General features: G+C 52.6%; 1 protein-coding gene across 3 annotated transcripts in view; it reads left to right on the forward strand.

The window, feature by feature from the left end:
* USH1C (USH1 protein network component harmonin) overlaps positions 1 to 26,728 on the forward strand; it is a 42,425-nt gene that overhangs the window by 2,717 nt on the left and 12,980 nt on the right. The window contains exons 2-18 of one of the 3 annotated variants that reach the window (XM_058663285.1): positions 6,902 to 6,969; positions 8,902 to 9,045; positions 9,157 to 9,295; positions 12,799 to 12,907; positions 13,017 to 13,041; positions 13,225 to 13,282; positions 13,495 to 13,589; positions 14,723 to 14,807; positions 15,715 to 15,774; positions 15,886 to 15,942; positions 16,167 to 16,309; positions 16,958 to 17,023; positions 17,379 to 17,503; positions 20,772 to 20,821; positions 24,157 to 24,309; positions 25,572 to 25,688; positions 26,205 to 26,687. In XM_058663285.1, coding sequence (XP_058519268.1) covers positions 6,902 to 6,969; positions 8,902 to 9,045; positions 9,157 to 9,295; positions 12,799 to 12,907; positions 13,017 to 13,041; positions 13,225 to 13,282; positions 13,495 to 13,589; positions 14,723 to 14,807; positions 15,715 to 15,774; positions 15,886 to 15,942; positions 16,167 to 16,309; positions 16,958 to 17,023; positions 17,379 to 17,503; positions 20,772 to 20,821; positions 24,157 to 24,309; positions 25,572 to 25,688; positions 26,205 to 26,687 — 1,977 coding nt within the window. Of the gene's footprint in view, positions 1 to 6,901; positions 6,970 to 8,901; positions 9,046 to 9,156; positions 9,296 to 12,798; positions 12,908 to 13,016; positions 13,042 to 13,224; positions 13,283 to 13,494; positions 13,590 to 14,722; positions 14,808 to 15,714; positions 15,775 to 15,885; positions 15,943 to 16,166; positions 16,310 to 16,957; positions 17,024 to 17,378; positions 17,504 to 20,005; positions 20,080 to 20,771; positions 20,822 to 24,156; positions 24,310 to 25,571; positions 25,689 to 26,204; positions 26,688 to 26,728 lie in introns of all 3 variants that reach the window. The other 2 variants (XM_058663283.1, XM_058663284.1) reach the window with 2 other exon arrangements.

The following is a 26,728-nucleotide window of genomic DNA, read 5'->3' on the forward strand; positions in this document are numbered from 1 at the left end:
CTATTGAGGAACACTAGATGGGACAGTGAGTCTGAGAGGAATGATGGAGTGGGGAGAAGTGGTTCAGAGGGGTGATGGGGACTTTGGTTTTTGTTCTGAGTGTGATGAGAAACCACTGATGTTTTAAAGAGATCACCTTGGAAGGTGAGGCAGTGGGAAAGGAAACAAGTGAGATGGGAGAAGCAAGGGGAGGTGGGGATGCTCACCATGTCAGGCTGCTTCCAGTGCTACAAACCCTTAACAAGATTAAGAGCATCTAGAAAGGATGAATGCGGTCTCTGTGGCCTTGGTGGTACTGATGGTTTCCAAGGGATCTTTACCCCCAAATTCATCAAGTTGTATATAAATAATGCCTTCACTGTTTACACATCCGCCATACCTCAATAAATTGGCTTCACCAAAGCAAGACATTAGGACTGGCCTTGTGGCATAGCAAGGTAAGCCTCTGCCTGCATCCCCTGTGAACACTAGCTCAAATCCTGGCTGCTCTGCTTCCCAACCAGCTCCTGGCTACTGCCGGGAAAGCAGTAAAAGATGGCCCAAGTGTGTGGGCGCATGCACCCAGGTGGGAGACCTAGATGAAGTTCTAGCTTCCTGTTTTTGGCTTAGCCCAGCTTCGGCCATTACAATCATTTGGGGGATGAACCAGCAGATGAAAGATCTCTGTCTTTCCCTCCATCTGTGCAGATCTGCCTTTCAATTAAATAATTTTTTTAAAAGCAGAGGAAGAAATTAAGTAATAATTAGATCTGAAGTTTAATGTGGGAGACCCCGATTGGCGTCTGAAATTCTGACTTTGGCATGGCCCAGACCTGGCTGCTATGGGCATTTGGGAAATGAACTGTCAGATGGATGAAATCTCTCATTCTCTTTCTGCCTTTCAAATAATAAGGTATTCTAAATAATGCTTAGGACATACACCTGCTGTGCATTCTTCATAATTAACTCAATGAATTCATAATAAAAGCAATTACTGTTTTCTCAAAGAAGGATTCAATCCTATTAAAAAGAGAGGCCTTTGTCTGCATTTTACAGATGAGGAAACTGGGATACAAAGAGACATGACCCAGATGGGGAAGGAAGTTGTTGGCCTGAGTTTAGGCCATGCACAAGTTCCTGGGGAGACGGGGGTAAAGAGAGAAGGCCCAGTTCAGTTTGGTGGCACCATGGCAGAAGTGGAGACAACATGCTTGCTGTGTGCCCAGAAAATGCTATGACAAACTGTGAGGAGCCTGAGGAGAGGGAAGGCTCGACCGGAAGAGGTGACATTTGGTGTGAATCTTTTTTTTTGTTTGTTTTAAGATTTGTTTTATTTTCCTTGAAAAGTCAGATATACAGGGAGGAGGAAAAACAGAGAGAAAGATCTTCCATCTATTGATTCATTCCTCAAGCAGCTGCAATGGCTGGAGCTGAGCCAATCTGAAGTTAGGAGCCCCGAGTTTCTTCTGGGTCTCCCATGCAGGTGCAGGGTCCCAAGGTTTTGGGCCATCCTTGATTGCTTTCCCAGGCCATAAGCAGGGAGCTGGATGGGAAACAGAGCTGCCAGGATTAGAATCAGCACCCATATGGGATCCCAGCGAGTGCTAGGCTACCGTGCTGGGCCCTGGTGTGAATTTTAAAGAAAGATTCTGGGAGAGGGACTAGTCTCCCAGCACCACTGCTGGTGTCCAGTGTTCCAGCCCATCAGACAGACCGCAGACCCCCAAAAGCTTTGCAAATGATTGGATCCAGAAAGATTCCAGCACAGACCACAGGAAATCAGCAGGAAGGCGGCCGGGGGAGGGAACGTGCAAGAGCAGGCAAGGGCCAGGGCTGTGGGCAGCCTGCAGCCAGAGGCCGCAGCCTCCAGACTAGGGGCCTGCCTGAGACCATGGACTCCTTTCTCCACTAGCTGCACCTAGAGTCCCTGGAGGGCACAGGAGCCCAGGCAAAGCCTCTGCGAACAAACAGCTGGGCTAAGGAAGCTGAAACTACAGAAGGAAAAGACCCAGCACACATCCTGGAGTTGTTCAGTTGTTCTCAGTGTTTTGCACACATCTCTCATTTAGTCTCTGCAACAGTACCCAGAAGGGCCTGGGAGTGGAACAACATGTGTTATTTAATGTGTGCCTGCTCTCTTTCTCCCTCCTGAGCTGAGTACACACATGGAGTTGGACTTGTCAAGAGTTTAAATGTGTGCTTCCCTAGTGCAGCTGACCTTTAGGACTGGTCCCTATGGGAGAATAGTGGAATGGGCTATCACGGGTCTCGAGCTCACTTCCAGACTTGGCCTCTAATGACCCTGGATAAGGGCCTTAACATGGTGACCCACACAGGTGGACAGCACAGGACCTGTTGGGCAGCAGCCAGAGAATGATTAGTGCTGGCCAAGGAAAGGTTTGTGTCATAGAGACACTCCCCACCCAGCAGTTACTTGTAGATGGGGCAGGGGAGGCTTCTGCTTGGATTTCTGGGCCCTGCACAAGAGGGATGCAAGAAAAGGAGAAACTTTCCAAATGCAGCTGGAGGAAGAAGACTGGTGTCTTGCATGCAGTAGGTGATCAATAAATGCATATTGCACAAGTGAGTACATAGAAGGTACCATATCATAAGCTGACTCCATATGGTGATTTGGGGGACAAAAGCAAAGATATCAGAGCCAGTAGGCACAGACTGGAACCTTAGCTTTGCCACTTCATGGGATCTCTATTTGCTGGTTTGTAGAGTGATGATGATGCCTGCCTCAGGGGTTGTTGGAATATCGAAAAAGAACAGGTGTAAAGTTCCTCACAGTTAGTGAGCAGAGTGTGAGCTGAGATCCCATGAACCCAAGAGGCAGGACTTCAGGATGAGAGGAGACGAAGAGTCCCAAGGCCAGGCATGGCAGGCCACAGCCTAGCAGAGGGGCCGTGGACCTGGCCTTAACAGAAGTCAGGGCTTGGAATGCAGTGGGGAGGAGCAGCAGTGGCTCACCTGCTGGGGCACATGCGTAGATCTTGGACTGTCTTCTCTTCAGAGCTGGAAGCAAACTCAGAGGGGAGCAGTCCACAGGGCTGCAGCAGGTGCTTGCTGAGGAGCACCAAGAAGGTAGTGGCCCAGGTCTGGGGCAGGAGCTATAAAGAAGGCTCTAGAACAGAGAGTGAACTCCTTGATCATTCAGTAGACATCACTGATTGCAGTACATCTGTGTGTGCTGCCAGGTTCTGGCTGTGCAAGGAAACCAAGATCATGGAGCTAGGAAAACATGAGAGAAGGCCTACCTTATGCTGGGTGTGAGCTCTGCAACTGAGGTCAAGGCACTGGGAGATTAGGATAAAACCGAATCCAAAACAGGGGCACCCCGGGACCTGCATTGTGGCATAGCAGGGAAAGATGCTGCCTATGATGCTTGCGTCCCATATGGTAATTGATTCATGTCCCAGCTGCTCCACTTCTGATTGAGCTGTCCGCTAGCAGCCTGAGAAAAACAGCAGGAGATAGGATATGGACCTTTCAAGTAAGGACAGGAAGATTCCAGACTGCAGAGGAAAGTTCTGTCACCTGCAGCCTGAGTCCCAGTTGGAACGTCTTGGAGTTGGCCCTTGAGAAGCAGGTGAGGTCTTGAGTAACCTCACCACAGAGAGGCGTAGATGTGGGACTGGAGAGCTAACTTCGCATCTGCCCAAAAGTGGTCTCTGGTTGCAGAGGCCAGTGTTGGGGAGCTGTCCACAAAGGCCAGGAGCGCAGCACCTGCAGGAGCAGAGTCCATTCCACAAAGGCCAGCATCAGCTCCCTGCCAGGTGGCAGGGAATAGAATCCTGGGCCTAAAGTTCCAAATGCCTTGTGCCTTTCTTTTCAACCTTCCACCCCATGAACAATGAATACTGTCCACAAAGGACAGTCCCTTGTGACTCAGCCAGGGTCCTGGTATGTGTGTGTGTTTTATTGGAAAGGCAGATCAGATTTATGGAGAGAAGGGGAGACAGAGAGAAAGATTGTCCATCTACTGGTTCACTCCCCAAATGGCTACAATGCCTAGAACTGAGCTAATCCAAAGCCAGGAGCCTCTTCCAGGTCTCCCACAAGGGTATAGAGTCTCGAGGACTTGAACCATCCTTTACTGCTTTCCCAGGCCATAAGCAGGGAGCTGGATGGGAGGTGGAGCAGCCAGGATACAAACCAGCCCCTTTTGGAATCCTGGAACTTGCAAGAAGATTAGCCAGTTGAGCCATTGTGGTCCCCCTACTCTGGGTGTGTCTTAAAGAGAACTTAAGTCCTACAGTGTCAGCCAACAAGACGTTCTCTTTTCTCATGTCACCACCCAAGACAAAAACTGTGCTTGAAGGTCTCTGGCCAGGGACATCCCCGCTCTAACCACATCAGATGGGAGTTTTATGGTCTCCCTTGAAAGCAGAATAGTTGAGGCTCAAAGATGTTCCAGGTTGGGCATTTAGCGTTGCGGCTGAGATGCTCATGTCACACGTGAGCATGCCTGGGTTCAGTGCCCAACCCCAGTTCCTGACTCCAGCTTCCGGTTGATACAGACCCTGGAAGGGAGCATAGAAGGCTCATGTGATTGGGTTCCTGTCACACACGTGGGAGACCTGGAGTGAGTTCCAACCCAGTCCCAGGTGTCACAAGCATTTGGGAAATAAACAAATATCTCTCAAATAACATTTTTAAAAGACGATGTTCTATTTTCTCACTCATTCTAAACCAAGCCAAAAAGGTTTGCTTAAAAGTACCGAGGATAGAGAGGGGAATCAGGGATATGGAGAAACTGAAACAGCAAGAGTACATTTTGGCCTTGAGGGGCCTTGGGAGTTCCAAGGCTTGAGCTGCACTGGGTGGTCTTCGTGTGATAGAGACCAAGGCTTTGGAGTCACCCTTGGGTTCAACTCGGCTCTGCTTTTGAAGCTGTGGCTTCTTGGGGGAGTTGACCTCTCTGATGCTCAGCTTTTTTCATGTGCAAAAATAGTGAGAGGAATCCTACCTTATAGGGCGGATGCAATAAGCCAATGGAGTAAACCTGGGAACAGCTCCTGGTGCACTCATTGGAGACTTACATTGCAGCGTAGGGTGGGATGGGGCTCTCGGGGCCTCTGTAGGCTTCCCTTCCCTCTCCATGTGTTTCTGCAGTTCCCTTGGTCCACACTGTAGGACATTGCCTTGCGATTGTCTTTGAATACTTCTTTTGTGTTAGGCATAAGGTATTTAGAACAAAGCAGACCTCACCCTTCATCTGGGGAAGGAGGCAGGCAAAACAATTCACAAAGAAAGCAAACTTTAAATTGGAAAGTGTACCTGATAGAATGACTGGAGGGCGAAGTGTTGGGTGGGGTGGGGGATGGGAGGGGCTCTGTTGGGAGGGACTCCACCTGGCACAGGGAATAGCCTATGCCAAGACCCTGAGACTGAAAATTTGCCTATGGAGACAAATCAAGGGAGGTCCCTGTACCAGTAGGAGAGGCTGGGCTTTTTTAAGCACAGTTGGGGAGTTTGGAATATGGTTTTAAGTGGGATAAGAAAACACAGCTCATTAAAACAAAGATACTTCCAGTCACCGGTCCTAGGGGAAGTATAGCATTTTTCTCTGCTCAAACTTCTCCATCATAGCCCAATTTAGACTAGCCTGGATGAGGTTTCCCAAAGGGTGGGCATAGTATGTAAGGGAGGCTGGATTCTGCCAGTACCAGGCTACCACTCACTCCAGCAGACACATGCATCCCCCACCCTCTAGTTGACTGGGAGTCCCTGGCAGTGAGATAGGGAAAAGGCACGGGCACCCTTACTGGAACAGGTAGCGTAGCCTTTGGTGCAGCTGAACACTGGGCTGGGGTCAGGCACTCTACTAGGTTATCTGTTGTCCTTGTCTTCAGTGAAATGCCCAGCCTGGTTTTCAGGGAAGAGGATGCCCAAATCTGCATTCTGCACTCCCTGTTCAGGCCAGAAACTCCAAGGACAGGATCCAGCAGGTCCTCTCTGTGCTGGGACAGATAGATGCTTGCAAGCCTTCCAGAGGCTTCCAGAATCTGTGGAGGGCTGAGAACATGCCCTGCTGTGAGGTGGAGCAGGTGGCAGGGCAGGGAGGGGGTTGCGCCCATCACCCTCCAGCTGCCACCTTGCCCTGTCATTTAGACTTGGGTAGAAGTTGCAGCTAAGGACATAGCTGAAGCACAGGGAGTGAAGCTTCTCACAGCGCTGTCCTACCTGGCTCACCAGCTCCCCTGGGATTGAGGTACTAATGAAACAGTGCCCCAACTGACCTTGGAGACCTGGCCATTGACGTCAGCAAAGCTGAAATGATGTAACCTGAGTGTCCCCCTGGGGTGCAGGTGCAGGGCCCTGAGGATGGGGAAGGAGTGGACAGGAGGCTGACTGGCAGAGAGAACTCAGGGCCATCTCAGTCTAGACCAGGTCGGGGCAAATGGACGAATCCTCGGCAGTACTGTCATAGGGGAACTTGGCAGTAGAGTGCTTCTAGCAGGTAGGATGTGCTATCTGAGTGAGTGGCCCAAGTCCTTTCTGAAAGCATTTATCCAACATTACAGCCACCAGCGGGTAAGATAATGGGCTTCTAGGCACAGGTGACTTAGTTCTGGGAGATGGAGGTGGGGCAGGTGGAAGCAGCAACACTGCCACGGGTACACCTGGCATGTGGGCTTCATGTGTGCACACATGTGTGTACCCCTGTGTATGTGCACACATGTCATCTGGGACAAGGCTCTACCTGGCCACATCTGGAAGCACAGAGATGTTCCTGTGGCTACTCATGCTGGGGCAGTCTGATATTTTGAGGTCAAAGGGGCAGCCTGGCCTCTGATTTCCGCTTTGTCCTGAGGCAGTACTTGGGGAGTGGGGTCCCTGGACGGGGGCAGTCTCCCCCTCCCTGGGAGTCTGGGGGCTGTGCTGGGAGCTGTAAGCTTGCATGTGGATTTTCCAGGTGGACTTCCTGATTGAAAACGATGCGGAGAAAGACTATCTCTACGATGTGCTGCGGATGTACCACCAGTAAGTGTGCTAGGGCCAGCTGCTGAGGCCGCTCCAGCCGCCTCTTACTGTAGGAGCCCTGGGACAAGCTGCGTGGAGACAGAGGAGCTCCAGGCAGTGTCAGTGTTGCTGGGAAGGAGACTGATATGACAGTCACTCATTTCAGCAAATATTCACCCAAATCCTCAGTGCCTGGCTCTGCACAAGGGGCTGGGAGAACACGGAGAAGCCATTGGGTTGCTAACAGTCTGATGGGGGAGGCTGTCTAGAAGTCAGAGAGACTGACTAAGCAGTAATTGTTGGGATGAGAAGAAGAAATGCCAGCTGGCCCCGCTCCCCGCATCAACTGTCTCTGATCATGCACTTAGCATTTCATTTGCTCGGTGTAGATTTATTAGCACCTGTTAACTTGCTGGGCACTGAGCAGAATCTGGAAAGGAATAAGATCCACTATCTCTCCTTGAGTAGCTTGTGTCCTGGTGGAGACAGATAGCCAAATGTGGCCATCTCAGCCTAATCATAAAAGCAGGAGGGCAAAGAAAGATTTTTTTTTTCACTTAAAATCATTATAAAGAAAAAGAAGGTAGAGAGATGGAGAGGAAGAGACAGAGAGTAAGACAGTTCCTCCATCTGCTGGTTCATTCCCCATCCAGATACCCACATGGTTATCAGGACCCTGGTATCAGTCATCACCCGCTGCTTTCCAAGGTGCAGTCATAGGGAGCTGGATCAAAGCAGAGCAGCCAGGCTTTGAACTGGTGCTCTGATATGGGATGTTAGCATTACAAGTGGCAGCTTAACCTGTAACGCCACAGCATACTTCTTCCACTTTCTTCTTCTGCCCCAAATACTTCTTCCACTTTTAACTGCAGGAGCAAGAATCAGGAGGACTTGAGCGAGACTCTAAAGGATAAGCAGGGTTCTGACAGGTGGAATTTCAGGGAACAGAGTTCCAATCCAGCTCAGCCAAGGGGCAGCAGCGCCCAAGGGCAGGGTGAATGGAGCTAAGGAATCCAGGATAGGACTCAGAGTGCATGGAAAGCATAAATACCACTTGTGTGGAGATACTTTGTGGAGACAGAACCTAGAAGAGCCTGAAAGAAGAGTAGATTTTGTCCTCTGGACAATAAAGAGCCATGGAAGGATAGATAGATAAATTTGAAGAGCAGTATTATACAAAGAGAGGGAGAAAGAAAAAGATCTTCTATCCAGTGGCTCACTCCCCAAGTGTCATGGACAGTCAAGGCTGGGTTAGGCTAAAGTCAGGAGCCAAGAGCTACACATAGGTGCAGGGGCCCAAGGCCTTGGGCTGTCTTCTGTTGCTGTCACATTTGAAGGGAGCTGGATTGGAAGTAGAGCAGCTGGGTCTAAGAGGCACCCATATAGGATGCCAGCATTGTGGAGACAGCAGCTTTATCTGCCGCGCCACAATGCCAGCCCCAAGGAAGGGTTTGGAGATTGGGGCACGGCCTCACACTTAGAAAAGTTTAGATGAGAGTGAGCACACCAGCAGGCAGCTGGAAATGTCAAGACCGTGACCTGTGAAGGAGGAAGTAGGTGAGAGAGATTGCCAGGACAGAATTTATCGAGTTTCACAGCAGGTCACAAGTGGGCGACAGAGCCATAAGCCAGATCCTCTGCATCTCACACAGAGCTGTTCTGGCTGCAAAGATTCCAGGCTTGCAGAGCTAAAAGTGAAATTCTGGCCTGATTTCATCTGCAAAATGGGTTCACAATCTGCAGCTGCCTGGTTTCCTTGTGATGCTTATGTGGGAGAACAAATCAAGTTCCTGGGCCAGAGTGAGGGGTGCTGGAATCTTTACGAGAGCACTCCTTCATTTCTGGGCCTGGCTGCAGCAGGTGCAAACCCAGGCCAGGACCACTGGTCCCCAGGGCTCGTGGCAGGGGCCAAGCTCCAGTCATTCTCCCCTCCTCACCCCTGTCTGTCTGCAGGGCCATGGATGTGGCTGTGCTGGTGGGAGACCTGAAGCTGGTCATCAACGAGCCCAGCCGCCTGCCACTATTTGACGCCATCCGGCCCCTGATCCCACTGAAACACCAGGTGGAATACGATCAGCTGACCCCACGGCGCTCCAGGTACCCAGGGGGCCTGGCCAGGGAGAGGGGAGGAGAGGCCTTCACGAGTAGGCAAGGCAGCAGTAGCTGTGGGGCCCCAGCTACAACATGGCTGACCTCTCTGCTGTACAGGAAGCTGAAGGAGGTACGTCTGGACCGTCTGAACCCCGAAGGCCTCGGCCTCAGCGTGCGAGGTGGCCTTGAGTTTGGCTGTGGGCTCTTCATTTCCCATCTCATCAAAGGAGGTCAGGCCGACAGCGTTGGGCTGCAGGTGAGCTGGCGGTATCCCAAGGCAGGAGCACTCTGCCTTCCTGCTAACCTCCTGCAGGTATTCACAGGCCCATGGAGACTGGGAGCAGGTGGTTGTCTGTTTTCTTGAGTCAGGTTGGGAACCTGGCTCCCAGCTACTGCTGCTGATCCTCATCCCAACCCCCCAACTTCTAGAAGTGGGGGTGTCATTTAGCTCTAGGGCTCTGGACAGGTTATTTTTGTATGTGCAGGGAAAAAGAAAGTATCAGGATGCTTACAAGCCTGGGTTAAACCCTGGCCATGCTAATTCATCCATCTGGGATTTTGGTCACATGATATAAGCCTCAGTTTCCACATCTATAAAATGGGATGATGTTAATACATGTCCTAGCTAGTTCCTTAGGTTATATGAGGAGTAAATCAGGATTAGCAGGTGCTTCTAATAGCAGCTGAAACAACACAGCTGTGTGTATTTGAGAAGGCAGACAGGCAAGTTTCATAGGTGCAATGGTTATGTTTGTTAAATGCTTGCATGGTTATCCTGTGCATATGTGCTGGCTCAGGAACAACCACACCGCAGAGAAGTTTTCACCATGTGCATGGGACATTTTGTACCCTTCTTACAGAGCTGACACAGGTTGGGAGATCAGTAGAAGGCAGAGCCAGGATTAGAACCTGGTTCTCCTGATGTCAAACCCAGCCATGTCTCTTGGGCACCACAGGTGCTTTTCCCCTGGGGTCCCCACAGCTAGGTATCTGGGCAGAGAAGGGTAGGCCTCCTGGTCTCTCTCCTGCTCTCCCAGAGCTGTGAGATTGTTTTTTCTGTCTGTCCATAGAATGAAGGCCCCTGGTGCCTCCCAAGGCTTCCAGAATGTTTGTTATCCAAATCCTGATCAGGTCCGCCTAGCCAGGGACTTCAGGGGGCTTGAACACAAACGGTGCAAGGCACTGTGGGGTCGGTGTGGGAACGGGGAGCTCACAGACACAGCTTTGTTCTAAATCCCTGTCTCACGCTCGTCGCTGGCGGCTGAAATTTCAGCCCCTTCATTATTCCTTTCCTCTGTGGCACATTTTCCAGCCCAGAAACACAGCCAGAGAATATAATGAACTCCTCTCTTGGCGCCGGCCGAGGACCCTTTTTTTTTTTTTTCCAGGGCTAGCTCTCCTGCTGGGACGAGCACTGCCCCCACGGTGCACTGGTGAGCCAGAGCACGGGGGCATCAGAATGGAACCCAGTCTTCTTCCTTTGTGCTGCTGGCCCTCAGATGGCTGTGTCATCACCGTCCTGCACAAAGGGCCTTCCTTTTGCAGGACTCCCCAGGGGTGAGTGAGGGAAGCTGATCCGGCAACCTGAGCCTAGGGGCCCGTGTGGGAATCATGCCAGCCGGGGTCCTGGGCAAGCTCCCCACGGGAACGAAGCAGTGAACTTTGCTCATTCGTCTGCCTGCAGTAGACTGTCAGGATGCTGGGGGAGATCTTGTGCCTACAGGCAGCTTGGGGAAGATTCTGGAAGGCAGGAGAGGAGGCAGGAAGGAGAGAGCAGCCTGGCCAGGCTGCTCATCCTAAGCTGATGGATGCAGTACCTGGTAGGGGCTCACCCTGTCCCACGGGCCTCATCTTTGTCCTGTTACTGGGGTCACATGGGACGCTAATGATATCCTACCTGCGCTGCACAACTTGCCTATGGCCTATGGCTGGAAAATGATCATCTGTGCCTTGGTTGTCCAAACTAGAAAATGGACAAGGCAATCCCTGCCTTCTCTTGGGACCTGCAGGGCTCTGGCAGGGAAGGCAGAGAAGTGTGGCCAGGCTTAGCCTGGCACCCAGAAGACGTTGCCAGCCGGAACTCCAGCCACAGTTGCCTAGCTGGGTGGGCTCCAGCAAGTTACTTCCCGCCTCGGAGCCCTGCTTTCCACATCTGACTCCCAGGATGCAGCTTGCTGCTTCGCAGGGCTGTTGTGAAAGATGGGAGCGAGCTCCTCAGCCCACGGTTCTTGGGTGCTGCATGTCCTCCGTCACCCAGGAAGGTTCCCTGAGGAACCTGTCCATGTTTAACTTCCTGAGCCCTTTGCTGTCACTGTCAGGTCCCTGAGAAGATCCAGGTGTGTGCCCAGCAGTGGTGAGAAGCTGACCCTGAGGGCCAGAGGAGCCCTGTCTCACCTCTGCTTACCCAGACTCCGCAGATTCTAGCTTATGTGCCTCAGTCTCTAAGGACTCAGCCTCCAGATGACTTGCACTGTGGTCCAGTCCCAACGCTGTATTGCCAGCTGTGTGACCTTGGACTTGACCTCATGTATCTCAGCCCACAGCTGAGGCTCCTTGCTCCCTTATCTTGATAAAACCAAGGACTTCAGGAACCATCTCTTGGGGCCTGGAGAAGTAGCCACAGCGTCCAGCAGGGGGCGGTCTAGCTGCAGGTTTGTATCCAGCGCTCTCCATCTTCTGAATCAGGGCAGCCTAAGCCCTGAGAAGAGGGACCAGAATGTTCACAAACCTAACCAGTGACAACACTGTCAACCATGTATTGAGCGCTTGGCTGTGCGTGGACACAGCCACCACAGTCCTCTCCACATGACAGATGAGGGAAACTGAGGACCGAGAGGTCAAGAGGCTTGTCCCAAGAGACAAAGCTGATGAGTACAAATGCAGGGACTTGAACCTTGAACGTCAGTTGGTAAAGCCCTGTGCTCACTGGCTGCTCACATGGCTCATCATTACAGAATGGAAAAACATGATGTGTGTGTGTGTGTGTGTGTGATGTGAGCTTGTATCTGGAGTTATGGAAGTGAGGCAGACATTTAGTGCAATGGTGAAGACACTGCTTAGAAACCTGCGTTCCACATTGGAGCACCCGGTCCTAATCCCAGCTTCCTGCTCATGCTGAGCATGGAGCTAGCAGGTGACAGTCCAGGTACCTGGCTCACTGCCACCCCTGTGGGAGACCTGGATTGAGTCCCCACTCCTTGACCTTAGCATTTCGGGAGTGAACCAACATGCGGGAGACATCTATCTCTGTCTATTCCTGAATTTCAAATAAATAAAAATAAGTGCAGTTTTTTTTCTAATACAAAAGGAGTCATGAGATATCCCACCCCTGCTTAGTTACAATTTCATAGTGATTGACAGAGAGGGTGGAGCCTACTTCTTGGGGGCCAGGTGGGACAAGGGTGTGGCAGGATCATCTTGAAGCTGGAAGGGTTGCCTTGTGACTGACTGCAGGATCTGGTGGTCCCTAGTGCAGTAGATGGGGCAACAGAAGGAAGATGTGGCAGTCCTATGTGCCACTCAGCACTGCCATCTACCCACTGTGCCCCATCATGGTTGCCCCATCTGTGAAATGGGACAGAAGACTTGCTCTGGGAGCCTTGCGTCCACGGAGTGTGCGTTGGCTGTGACAAGGTCCCCGGCACGTGTCAAGGCTCATTCTGGGGGCTGATGGCTGTCACTCCTTGGTTGGGAGTGCAGGATCGGCTCTCTGGGTAGGCCCTGCTTCAGCCCAGCACCTCTCCCCTCCTTGTGGCCAAGGTCGGAGATGAGATCGTCCGGATCAATGGCTACTCCATCTCCTCCTGCACTCATGAAGAGGTCATCAACCTCATCCGAACCAAGAAGACTGTGTCCATCAAAGTGAGGCGTGAGTGAGGTCCCAGGGCAGGACTCGGTGCCTGGGCCAAGGTGGGCCCTGGCGAGGGAGGGAGGAAGTGCAGGAAAGCAGTGCTAATTGTCATGCTTTCCTCCCACAGACATCGGCCTGATCCCTGTGAAAAGGTGAGTGGCACCCTGCCGCCAGTGGCCTCTGTCCTGAACCACCTGGAGTCCTGGTGTCTGCCCTGTGTCTGATGCCAGATCTGCCCTGGGACCTCTGGTTGTGACTGGCGCACATAGACATGGGGGGGGCTGGGTCCCTCAAAACCCTCTCACTGACAGCCCTCTTCTTTTTCCCCTCCCCAGCTCTCCCGATGAGCCACTCAAATGGCAGTATGTGGACCAGTTTGTGTCAGAATCCGGGGTAAGGGCTGTGAGCACCAGTGATGGGGCTTGTGTGGCCATGGGCTTCCGGAAGCGGCGGTCAGTCCTGCAGGGAAACACCCTCTAGGGCTTCCCACTGGCTCTCAGGCTGCTCAATGCACCCGTATGAGATGGTAGGCGTTGGCTAGGCACACATACCAGCCATCTGCCTGCAGTGGCCACCCCAGGACGCTGCTTCTCTCCCTCCTGCAGGGTGGGCGGGGCAGCCTGGGCTCACTCGGGAGTCGGGAGCACAAGGAGAAGAAAGTTTTCATCAGCCTGGTGGGCTCCCGGGGCCTCGGCTGCAGGTGAGTGGCGGGCTTGCCCTAGGCACCCCCCCCCCAACCTCTGTCTCTGTCCCGGCTGTGTCTGTCCACCAGGGTGGCGGCTGCACCCATGTTGCTGACAGCCTTGGTGCCTGACTTCCCCTCTGAGTGGCACAGCAGCTCTGTAGGGAGGACTCGGGGAGGCTGTAAGAGGGGCTGCTTCCCTGTGTGGGAAATGGAGGCAGAGTCATGCTTGCCTCTTCTACAGTCCCCTTGTGGGCTACCCAGAGGGGTGGCCAAGCACTGGCGCCCCTGGGCAGCAATTGTGCTATAATCACCAACATCTTGATTCCACCCTGCTCTGTCTAGAGCCTCAGACCAGGGACCCCTTTGAGTCTCAACTTCTCCCTTTCTGTACTGAGAAGAACACTTACATCAGAGTGTAAGGCCTGGCAGGTAGTAAGCAATGTAGAAGCATTGGCTAATATTATACAAGCTATTCCTAACATTCCCCTTCCATTTTTTTAATGCTTTGATGCCAAGCATAAATGATTCACAAAAGAGTTCCTTCTTTCTAATGGATAACAGCCTACTGCAGGAACCAACCCTGTAGGGTGACAAGTACCTTTCCTAACTCTGCTATCTCTAATCAGCCAGTAGTGGCTGCTTAGGATTCTAGCTTGACAAGGATTCTAAGGCTGTATCTGGCCTTGGCGGGAGAGTGCTATGATCAGTTAGTGATGTCTGCTGTGGTCCTAGGAGGAGAGAATAACAATGCAAATGCTCTCCTGGCTGAGAAGGAGCAACTTGCCCAGTTTGGGACCAGAATGTGGGATCTGGTGATAAGGGTATGGAGGACATAGTGCCCGAGTCTTAGGAATAAACAAGAAAGTGCTACCAATAGAAGAAAGCAGCGTGTTGGTCCATGGAGTGAGGACTTGGGGGACAGGGATTGCAAGGAGCTTTCTGTAGCTGTGGAGCAAGGGAGTAGTGGAAACGAGGCTGGACAAGGAGACGAAGGGCAGTGGAGGGCTGTGGCGAAGGGTAGTGGAGGGTTGTGGCTCCGGAGTTCTCAGTGACCCTGTGTGGTGCACACAAGGACAAAGGGGCAAGAGACTGAGAATAGTCAAGTGCAGCAGGAGCACAGCCTCACCTCCCTTTCCCATCCCCTGCAGCATCTCCAGTGGCCCCGTCCAGAAACCCGGCATCTTCATCAGCCACGTGAAGCCTGGCTCCCTGTCTGCAGAGGTGGGACTGGAGGTGAGAAATTCTGTGCTGGGCCCCTGGGGTGAGGTCAGCGTTGATCACAGAACAGTGGGCCACAGCCCTTGCCATGCCCCCTGGCTGAAGGTGCTCACCCCTTCCCTCAAGGGAAGGCTTCACAGAGAGGGTGACATGTGGCTTCCTGTACAGTCTTCGGTGGCTCTGAAATTTGCTGAAAGTCTATTGGTTTTCAGCATGGGACTGTGCTGCTAGAACTCAGAGTTGATGCTCCGTGAGCACTGGCATGCGTCGTTGTTCTGTGCCCTGTGCATTCTGCAAGAACACTGATGATCTGATACCATCATTATTCCCTTTTTACAGAGGGAGCAACTGGGATCCAGAGGACATGTAATTTTTTTTTTCTCTCAGGTTCATTTATTTCTAGCATAGTAGAGTTGGGTTCAAAACTGGAAAGTCTGAGGCCAGAGCTGGAACTCTTCATTTCTGCATTGGACAAGTTACTTGGTGTTTCTGAGCGTTAGTCCTTCACCTGTGAAATGAGGAGACTCAGTGCTTTCTCTCTGGGGTGGTGGTGGGGCGTCAGGTCATTCACACACAGGGCACTGGGCAGGGCACAGGTAAGTGATCAGTGAGGACTGGCTATCCTACCTGCATGTGATGATGACTCCGCATAGCCCTTGCTCTGTGAGAAGCCCAGAGGCTCTTGTGTCTGCAAATGCCATCCACGTAGCCAAAGACATGAACCTCTAATGGCGTAATGGCTGGTCAGAGAATGTGGAGTGGAGGGAGGGCTGCCAGGGTGAGCTCAAGGCTTCCCTGGGCCCGCAGGCCCTGGCCTGTGCTCTGTTCCCCAGGAGGAGCCGCTGGGCAGCCAGCAATCCTTGGGAACCATTCTGTGGGTGAGTGTGTGTGTGGCACACAAATCTTTCTGCTTCCCCACCAGACAGGGGACCAGATCGTTGAAGTCAACGGGATCGACTTCTCTAACCTGGACCACAAGGAGGTGAGATGGGGGACTCCTGAGCTCCGCTCCACGTCGGCTTACCACCATCCCCAGGGTGGGCTCTGGGCTGCCTGTGGCCCAGCCTCAGCGTCCGATCTCCCACCGCTGCAGGCCGTGAATGTGTTGAAGAGCAGCCGCAGCCTGACCCTCTCCATCGTGGCTGGAGCGGTAAGTCCATCACAGCTGGCCATGGCCCGCAGTCCCCTGATCTATACCACTTGATGGCCAGGAAGGGCCTAGGGACTCTTTCATAACAGCACATGGGGAGGACTTGGGTTCCTGCCTGGCTTGCCTTGACAGTACCAGAGCCTAGGGGGTGGGCGCTGAAAAGACTCCCATAGCCTATCCCCCAAGCAGCGATCTCAATAAAGAGCCTCTCTTCTCCCCTCCAGGGCCGGGAGCTGTTCATGACTGATCGGGAACGGCTGGCTGAGGTGCGGCAGCGGGAGCTGCAGCGGCAGGAGCTTCTGATGCAGAAGCGGCTGGCCATGGAGTCCAACAAGATTCTGCAGGAGCAGCAGGAGATGGAGCGGCAGTGAGTGTAGTGGCCCAGCAAGCGGCCCCGCCCACCGCACCCCCACCTCCACCCACTCTGGCCACCCAGTTCCCCAGGGCAGACTTCATCCTCTCAACCCTTTGTTGGGCTGCTGGTTATGTAACGCTGGTGAGGGGTGGGGGCAGGTGGGTGTTGAGGCTGAGACTCAGAAAGCCAAAGTGCCCTGCCATGGCAGAGCTGGGGTTCACACCCAGGCCGTTGGCTCCAGAGCCTGGCAGTCCCCAGAATCCCACCCCACTCCCAGGGCAGTGGGTGATGGACTAAGAGAATTGGTGGGGCAAGCAATCCATAAAGCAAAAAATCCCAATCCAGATATAGTCTAGGCACTTAGTAACTGAGTTTGGAGAGACCTTCCTGTCTCCCCTGTCACAGAGCGGCCTAGAGAATGGCCCCTGGTTGGAGGCTGCTGCGTTGTCCCTGAAGGCTGAAGGCTGACTGTGGGAAGACCTTCAGTCCACGCATGACCTGCCTCTTATGAGCCCCTTTACCTTGGAGCTGGGAGGTGAATGCATGGAGTGCCTCCCGCAGCATGGAATCTCTGCTCAGCAATTCCAGACAAAAGCACAGAGGGGCAGCAGAGGAGCTTTGTTGGGTGGCTTCCCCTGCCAACCTGCATTTGTATTTCAGGAGGAGAAAGGAGATTGCCCAGAAGGCTGCCGAAGAGAATGAGCGGTACCGGAAGGAGATGGAGCAGTGAGTGTCGTGTGTGTGTGTGTGTGTGTGTGTGTGTGTACAGGAGCCTGCTCCCAGGAGTGGGGCGCAGCCAGCTGAGGCCCACTCCTCTAGTCCCTGTTGACCTGGCTGGTTGGTGCTCTGGTGGGTCTTCCTTGACCTTCAGCCAATGCACAAGCCCAAGAAAGCCCATCAATTAGGGGACCTCAAACCTGCTCTCATAAAATTTCCAGTTGCCAAGCTAAATTCCAGGCGCTTTGTTTTCTTCTTGCCAGCTAAACCCACAAGGCCTGTTCTAGGTTGGGTGCCCTGAAGGTCAGGAGGTAGGCTTGTGGTTGTTCTGTTTCTAACCACTGGCCTGTGGGTCTCATTACAGGATCGTGGAGGAGGAAGAGAAGTTTAAGAAGCAGTGGGAGGAAGACTGGGGCTCAAAGGAGCCACTGCTGCTGCCCAAGACCATCACTGCCGAGGTGCACCCTGCACCCCTCCGCAAGCCCAAGTGTACGTACACTGTGCAGGGAGGGGCTCCCTTCCAGGGCCTGCAGCTAAGGGGGCTAAACAGAGAGGCTTCTCTGGCTTTACCTCCTGCTTCTCCCAGGTTGATCAGCCCATGGCTCCCCATGGAGGGGCAGCCATGTGTCCAGGGCCAGTGCCTCGGTCGGGATGTGAGGAAGCTGCCTGCCCTCCTTGTCAGGGACATAGCTGCACACTCCCAGCTGAGGGCCGTGGCCAAAGCAGCTCCTGGGATAACCATCGTAGTTCTCAGGGTGGCGTGCACTCTTCCTGCCTGGCTCTCTGCTGAGGTTGGGATGGAGCCAGCAGCAAGAAAGATAGGAAGGCACTCTTGTGAGCCAACGCTGCCATGGGGGGCTTGCGTGGGGTAACGCTGCCTTGCTCTACTAGGACCGGGAGCAGGGAGGTGGTGTGAAACCCAGCTGGACCGGCCTACGGGCGCTCAGCTCCTGCTGCTCCCAGCAATTCACCTACATCTCAGGCCAGACCTCCCAGAGCCGCTCCTCTCAGCCCCACCCTCCAGGTTATCTCTGCAGGAGACAGCCCCTTGCTGCTGGGACATCATGGGGGTGCCTCAGTAGCAGTGCTTCTTCAGTGGATTAGTGGTAGGAGCCAGGACTAAGGCTGCTTGGGGACTGTAGAAGTCACAAGGCCAGAATTCCTGATTGACTCTTTACAGTCCCTTTCCAGGGGCTTTATTATGTGGTTGCCTGGGCCAGGATCTCCTTCAGCTACAAGCTCATTGGCTTGAGAACTTGGGTCAATCTGGACCATGGTGGGAGCAGGTTTGAGAGGCTGTGATAGAGTCTCCCAAGCTCTGTCCCAGCTTTGCACATACCCAACCCTAAGGGACTGTCACTTTGCCAACACAAGCTACTTGGGCTAAGGAAGTGGTGTAGAGTATTTAGATGGTTCTGTTTCCCTGTCCATGGTCCAGAACCAACAGCCCCAGCACAGTCCTTGCTGGCAGCAGGACTCAGGGTCACCTCCAGGCCCTCTGTGGAGGACAAAGCCCAGTGTCATCAGGCTCACTGTGGCATTCAGTATTGGGCGAAGTGGGTAGAGCCAGAGCGAAAGTCCCAGTGAATAATCTGTGTTTTCAACAGGCGGCTAATTTGCTCTTATGGGTGAAATAGGAGCTTCAGAGGGAGAGAAATCGATTTTAATTGCTTCTCATGAAAGTAATCCTGGTCAATTTAGTACCTTCCTAGAAATTGGGTCTTGGCTTCACAGCAAACACTCCCTCTTAGGAACTCCAAAAAAGAAAACCCTTTTATTAGCTAGCTATTTATTTGCTGCTTTTTAACCAAATCAAGTTTCTTGAATAAAAGGAGCACAGATTTTTGCCTTTGCTCAAGATAAAGGTTTTGAAGGCAGGGCCACAAAGCACAGGATCGATGACCCGAGCCTACTGGACAGGCTCGGGCACCTGCTGCACCTGTCCATCCCCACACACCTCCAGTCCAGCCCCGCTCCTGCCTTTTCCGTTCCCAGGAGGGTGGCATGGAATTGGTTGTGTTGGACCAGCAGGACTGTCCCCCATCAGCTCTGCCTGACCACCCTTTGGCTCTGGGATCCACCTAGCCAACACGTTACCCTTGACTGGGAGCTTAGTGCCTGTGAGGGATGCAGCCTACATTTTTAACAAACAGAAGAGTGTACGCCATCTCTCACCTGAACAATGAAGCCACTCAGCCACTGATGGTGTGAGAGTGACCATTTTCCTCCTACAACTGCAGGAGCACCTGCCATTGCCTCCCACCACCACCACCACCACCACCAGTGTAGATCTCATGATTTGGATGTCTAGTTTCTTTTTCTATCAAACTCTTCTCAGTCATCATTCGTGTCCCCATTGCTTTATTAAGCAGTCCTTGTCAGCAGGGAGCATCTGTGCTCCACTCCTGAGCACATGGGATTCAAGCCTAAAGCAAAGGAGGGACATACAAGCTTCTTCTAAGCCAATGAGCAAGGCCTTTCACACTTCCGAAACAGTCAAAGGCAGCTCACAAACAAACTCATGCATCATCTACCAAGGTCCCGGGGACATCTGTCTAGCCTGGAAATCTCCTGGGGACCCTCACCTCCTTGCCACCCACAATGCTCATGGCTACAAGGCAAGGGTGGTAAGAAGGAGGCAGGGCCCTGTTCTGCCTTTGCAAGCCCTCACCATTACCCTCCAAGGGGTGTGATCCTCAGACACTCCCACCCTCCTTGTCATCCTTCCCGAAGCTTGTCAGTACCCTGCAAGCTGCTTCTCTTTCTGCTGTTGGATCAGAGAGCTCTTACATTCACCTATTTTGTAGGAGAAATCAAAACCACAGAGATTGGAAGCCCACAGCATGCGACCTTCGTTCTGGCCTCCAGGCCCTGCCCCTACTCCAGAACTTATCCCTCCTTAGGCTTCAGGAGAACTCCTCCAGCCTCTTGGTGTCTCCTGAGACCCTCTTGGTTCACCAGCTTCCCCCCACCCCTCTTTTCCCTGGGTAGATGATCAGGGAGTGGAGCCCAAGATTGAGCCTACCGATGACCTGGATGGAGGCACGGAGAAGCAGAGAGAGCAGGTTCGCGCCCCCTGCTTTGCTCCTAGCCTTGCTTTGTTGCTTGTCCTGCCCGCTTCCTCCTGCAGCCGTGCAGACACCAGCTGGCATGTGGTGGGGATCACTGGGGCCCATGCTGTTCCTCCAAGCCCTTCGTGGTCCAAGCACTGCACACCAAAAGCTTGGGGACAGGGCTCAGGGTTAGGTTGTTAGGTCCACTGTGTACATCCATAGAACTGATCTTCTGGGCCAAAAAATGTGTTACCCTGAGCTCAGTTCCCCATTTCCACTCCATGTGCCTCTGAATCCTCCCCCAGGACTCCCTGAACACCTCCCATTTTCAGCCAGCAAGGATCTGTCACCATCCTGTCCAGCTCCCAGAGGTCTGCAGGGCGGGTTATCATTTAAGTCATTGCTCCTGGTTCCAGGGAGCTTCAGGATTGGTGGCTGGTACCCTGTTTATGCAGCGTGAATGGAGGTATACAGAGATGTTGTACTTGACTAGGCTATTTTCAGCTTTTCCCTGGTGGTCTCGGCCTGCCTTGGCAAGCTGGTTGAGTGGGGAGAGTCAGACAGAGGGGCCACTCTGCTGTGAACCTGGCAGCTGAGTTTCATCATGCAAAGCCATGCGTTCCCATGGACCTGACTCGCAGGTGCTGGCCAGATTCCATGGCCTGGTTGAACTGTGTCTCGTGACTGTTCTCTGTGTTTTATAGCCTTTGGGTGGTTTTATCGTTATGACGGCAAATTCCCCACCATCCGGAAGGTAGGACAGGACTTGAGTGCTGTGCCTGTTTGTGTCTGAGTTTGCTGTGGGTTTTTGGCCTTTTCCAACATTTCTTTTTTTTTTTTTAAGATTTATTTTATTTTTATTACAAAGTCAGATATACTGAGAGGAAGAGAGATAGAGAGGAAGTGGAACTGCCGGGATTAGAACCAGCAGCCATATGGGATCAAGGCGAGGACCTTAGCCACTAGGCCACGCTGCCGAGCCCTTTCCAACATTTCTTATACCCTGGCCTGTTTCCTTGGAGGACTAAGCCCACCTGCGCCTTTTTGTCAGAGGCCTCATGAGCAGTGGGATTTATAGGTGAGACCTGCCCATGGGCCATCAGGACTGGTATGGACTCAGCAGTCCTGATGGGCACAGGGCAGGGCAGGAAGTTGCTGCTTGGTTTCTCTGCCAAAATCAAAGCCCAGGTGGTGATCACAAGAATGGGGTCTAACAGTGTGGGTTCTGAGGGTGCGCATACACTGAGGGATCTGGGACCAACTGCGTTGAATACAGACGTGAAGCCTGCTGCATCAGGTGGAGGAGTGACTGCCCTAAAAAGACCTCTGCATATACTCGGGATAATATGTTCTTCTGGTCCCTGGGACCTTCAATTTTCTCTTGTAATCTTATTACAATAGCTCCAGGCCCTATAAAAGTCCCTTGTTCTGGGTCTCTCTAAATCACATTGGCATTTGATTAGGAGAACGCCACTGTTAGCATCTGTAGATTGAATGTTCAAAATGGCTTGGTATTTGAAAATTGAGCATCTCATAAATCCGGGTGAGCTCAATTAGAAATTATCACTCAGTTGGCTTTCTCTCACAAAATGTCAATCACCCAGAAACCAGAACTCCAGTTACTCAGCAGTCTTAATTACGTGTAACTTCTCCCTGCTTGAAAACTGGTTAATGTCTGTCTGTGCCCTTCTGCTAACACATTGCGATGAAGAGGCAGCAAGACTGGCAGCAGTGAACCTGGGAGCGTGGGTCACAATTCGGTCAGTGTTGAGTAAATACACACCATCACCGCGTATAGCCGGGGCCATTGACAGGACCTGGCCCCATTAGTCTGCCATTTTCATATTATGTGCTGAGTCTAGCTTCACATGTCTCACTGGGTTAGATTTATAATCGTTCACTATAGCCTGTCTCTGCTACCTGTGAACTCGAGAGGACAAATGGCGTGTGCGTGCACCACCCCCCAATGCACACACACATAGCATCTTATCAGGGAAAAAAAAGCAGCAAAAGCAAATGAAGGTCAAGTGTTTTCCAGGCACTTACTCATTTACTATGTAAATGTATAAGAACCAGAATATCCTAAACGCATGCACACATCAAAAATCATGTTATTGGAAAATTGCCGTCCATAACGCGGTAGTAACTGTTCATCAGTAACTGACCTTCCAGAGAAAGCTGGCATTTGGGCTTTTGTTTTCATTTCCAGAAGAAGAGAGAGCAACAGCTTCCAGATGGAAGCAGGTACACACCTACCCCGTCTGCCTCTCCTGTCAGTCTGGACTGAAAGGAATATTTGCCATGAATTTCACTGACCACTGACAAGGACAGCAGAATTACACTGCCCTGAGCTGGCTCTGCACATCTGTCATTGGGTTTTCTAGAGCTAAGTAAGATGCTTTGTCACCCAGCACTTGCAACCCAGAGTCCCCAAGATAATACAAGTAGGCATCCACGGCCACCATCCTCAATGCACAGCAGTCTTCTTATTTTAAAGATAAGGAAGCAGCATCTTCCTGCTCTGACAGAAAGTCCCACTGGGGTTTGCAGAGTCCATTGGGGCCCAGAAGTGCTCTAAGGCACCCTCACCACAGCAGCTTGAGTTAAGTCCTCCAACCCTGCCCTCCTGGCAGGAGCTCATGATCTGGCAGGGGAGGCAGAGTCGCACACAGTGAAGTCACCTGTGGTGAGGGCTACAGGAGATCCAGGACACTACCCTGGCAACTTGCCCCATACATCTGCAAACAGATGTGACTGTCCTGGGCATGGGCCAGATGCTGCTGTCAGCCTGTTCCACCTGGAAGCCCTGGCTCTAAAATCTTAGCTTTGGTGTCTTGGTTAAACAGACAGAATGGCTGTTTCTATCATGGTGTTCACTGGGGAGGCCACACCTTTATTTATGAGGCCAGCTGCTTCTGGTTCCTCTTGGGGGCATTACCGTCTGAATCTAACCTGTTGGTGGGATTCATGTATCAGCTGAGTGGAGTGGCAAATGAGAAGGAAAGGCAAGGAACCAGCCAGGACCCTGGAGCCATGAGAACCACTTTCTCTCGAGGCTCATAGGCTCAGGTGGGAGAGCCCAGAGGTGACCACTTCCACAGCATCCTGGCCATGCACAGAGGTGGGATTATCTTCTGGTGTAGAGATGGGAGGAGCCTGGCAGAGGTCAATGGTGATTCACCATCCCCTCTGGCCGTAGGGGACAGTTGTGGTCCTTGCTGGGAAACTCAGTCCCTCACAGGTGGCTGTGGGTGCTGAGACAGGTCAGGAATATGAGAGCAGTCTCCAGCAGGTGTAATGGAGACAGGGTGAGCCTCATGCAACCTGTGTGCGTGCTCTGTCCTCCTTCTGTGCTCCCAGGCCCTCCAGGCTCCATCGAAAAGCAGTAGGACCTGCATGACATAGGTCCAGATCCTGACCCTGTTGCTTGCCAGTTCTGATGCTGGGCGGGTGACTTCACCTGTCTGGGCTGGGGCTTTTCCATGAGGGAGAGAGGGAGTACTACTTGGGCAGGGGGCAATTCGTGTGTTTCCTCTGGCATAGGGGCAAGCCACGCTGTGTGTGTTCTCTTGCTGCCCTGCCTGTGGGAGAAGCAGAGTCTACCCCCCACCCCAAGATGCCTCGCTGGTCCCTGAATGTGAGCCACTTTTCTCCCCAGATGTGGAGAAAGCATGGGCCCAAGCATTCAGAAACAAACATGATGTCTTTAATGTATATGCTTACCCAGCTCTGCCATAGATGCTGCTTCATTGACATGGGATGCAAGCCTGTGGGGTATTTATCCCATTTTGGAAATCAGATGTATCAAGCCCAGAGAGGTTCAGAAACGTAGCCAAGGCTACATAGTTAATCAGTGAGTCAGTTGTCTAGTTCTGACAGGCCAAAGATATGGGTAGCAGGTTGCTGAACCTGAGGCCCAGTACCCGGTTTGGTGGGACAGACCTGGGCACGGTGAGACTGCTGCCTGGTATTGTCTGAGGATTGGACACCCTGTTTGCTGTGCTGTGCTGTGTTGTGCAGTGCTGTGCTGTGTTGGTGTCAACACTGTGTGACGACCTTTGTCATATAAACCACACCATGTCTGCTCAGAAAGGGAAAGATAAGAAGAAAGCCAAGTATGACAGCCTGCAGGAGTTGAAAAAGAATAAGAAGGAGCTGGAGTTTGAGCAAAAGCTTTACAAAGAGAAAGAGGAAATGCTGGAGAAGGAAAAACAGCTAAAGATCAACCGGCTGGCCCAGGAGGTATGTGTCCCTCGCACAGGCCAGGCCAGCATCCACAGAACACGATTCGGTTAGTCCCCACCATGTTCCCAGGGGACTAGCTGGAACCCAGGGATGGGGTGAGCTGAGCCCTTCTTCCCACTCTATACCAAAGAGTGAGATCATCTCACCTGGCCATGTTATGTGGGATTGGTTGCTGGCTGAGGTGCATGTTTAGGGTTGAGACTATCTTGTATAGAGTGTGGATCTGAGGCTAGCCCCTCTTGCCTTGACTGTAGGTCTCAGGTTATTCCTGGATACACCTGGTTAGGGACTTGAGTCTGTTTCCTTCCCTCACCCCTCTAGAACACAAGCCTAAGTCTAGGCCTCTCCACCTTAGGTGTGGCTATGAGCCTGTGTCTTCTAACCTCCACCCTCACCAAAGAGTCTAAGGCTAACCCTCTGTCTCACTGTTGATCTGAAGTTAGCCTTCCATGCTCCTGTTGTATCTCCCCAGTCTGGCTTGGTGTGAGAGTGCAGATCTGAGGCTAACTGCTTTGTGCAGGTCAAGGGGCTGAAGCTAGTCCCCAGTCAGATTAGCATCTGAGGGTGCTCCTAGCAACACAGGATTTGTCTGAGGCCTGCTATCTCCAGGAATGGCCAAAAGGCAATCCCTTCGAGGAATGCCTAGGGCAGCCAGGCAGCTAGAGAACACCCCACATTCCGGAGGTGAGATGGCTGATACCAGGCACCATAATTCCCAACCCACTGTAGGCGTCAGTATTGTTCCTGCTTCTCTCTAATGCTCCATGAATCAGAATGCCAAGTGGATTAGATTATAAAACCACAGAAACCCTGGAAAATGTGCAGTGCATTAGATCTGGCATTAGGAACAAATTAGCTGCCAAATTAAAAATGAAATGGAACTTGTGTTTCTGAGAAGAAGCTAGCCTGGAGGGATTAAAAAAAAAAAAAAAAAGCGCTGTTCAGCTCTTGGAATGTGCTGTTATCAGAGAGCCCCAATAGCCTCTGGCTTTGTGGGGATCATGGAGTCCAGCCAGTCCTGGGCTGCACATCAGCCCCTTCTTGTGTCAGTTACCTGTACTCCACCATCCACTTCAGTGTCTTCCGGGAGGCAGGTAGAATCACCGGGTCTCTTACTAGGCAGCCAATGCGCCCAAGCCTGCTCCGGGATTTTAAAGAGGTAATGACCACTCTGCTGTCCAGGTGTGACTCGGGTGTGACTCGGGTGTGACTCAAGTGTGCCCTTTGCCCTGTTCTCTGTGCACCTGCCATGAACCCAGGTGTCTGAGACAGAGCGAGAAGACCTGGAGGAATCGGAAAAGATTCAGCATTGGGTGGAGAGGCTCTGCCAGACACGCCTTGAGCAGATTTCCTCCGCTGACAATGAAATCTCAGAGGTAACAGGGCCCTTCTCTACACTGGAACTCTCCAGCTGTTCCCAGCCTGCTGGTCTGCCCTAGGCACAGCAGGAAGCATGATGGCTATAGGCAAGCTCCACCAGCCAGCCCCACTGTGTCCAGTCTGCTGTCCAGGGCCCACCCATACCAGCTCAGTATTTCCTCTATGAGGGAGGGAGATAAGTGTGTATTTCTGGGCTTATCTGTAGGATGACCATCATGTCCTAGCTGCCTTCAGATGGCCCCAGGTCCCGGGGGGATGCCCCATCTCATATGTGTGCCAGTGGAGGTGGAAAGGTGTGACTATTTCACTTACCACCTGCAGACAGCATAATGGGCCTCTCTTGCCTTTGGGCTTGGCCAGGCATCAGGAGCATATACAAGTGCTATCCATGGTCCTGCTTTGTGGGGGTAGGGGGGTCCCCAGCAGAGTATTGTACTGGCTGTATTGTGAATGGAATGTTAGCCAATGTGGACAGTTACGGAATTTCTTGCAATCCCTCTCCCTGACCCCAGATGACCACTGGGCCTCCGCCTCCCCCACCTTCTGTGTCTCCCCTTGCTCCACCCCTGAGACGTTTTGCAGGTGGACTGCACCTACATACCACTGACCTGGATGACATCCCCTTGGACATGTTCTACTACCCCCCCAAGACGCCCTCGGCCTTGCCCGTCATGCCCCACCCTCCCCCCTCCAACCCACCCACCAAGATCCCAGCACCCCCTGTTCTTCCCTCACCGGGCCATGTGAGCACCTCATCTTCTCCATGGATGCAACGCACTCCACCACCCATCCCTATCCCTCCCCCGCCATCCATTCCTACCCAAGACCTCACTCCTACCCGCCCACTGCCCTCGGCACTGGAAGAGGCCCTGGGCAATCACCCCTTCCACACTGGTGACATGAGCAACCCCACAGAGGACTGGGAGGCCAAGAACCACGGCAGGAAGCCCACAGGCTCCCCTGTTCTTGAGCGGAGCTTCCCTCCCACCTCAAAGGTACTGGTCCCATTCAGCATGCTGTGCTGTGAGGCAGGAAG

Source organism: Ochotona princeps, chromosome 4, assembly GCF_030435755.1.
Source record: "Ochotona princeps isolate mOchPri1 chromosome 4, mOchPri1.hap1, whole genome shotgun sequence".
Taxonomy (NCBI): domain Eukaryota; kingdom Metazoa; phylum Chordata; class Mammalia; order Lagomorpha; family Ochotonidae; genus Ochotona; species Ochotona princeps.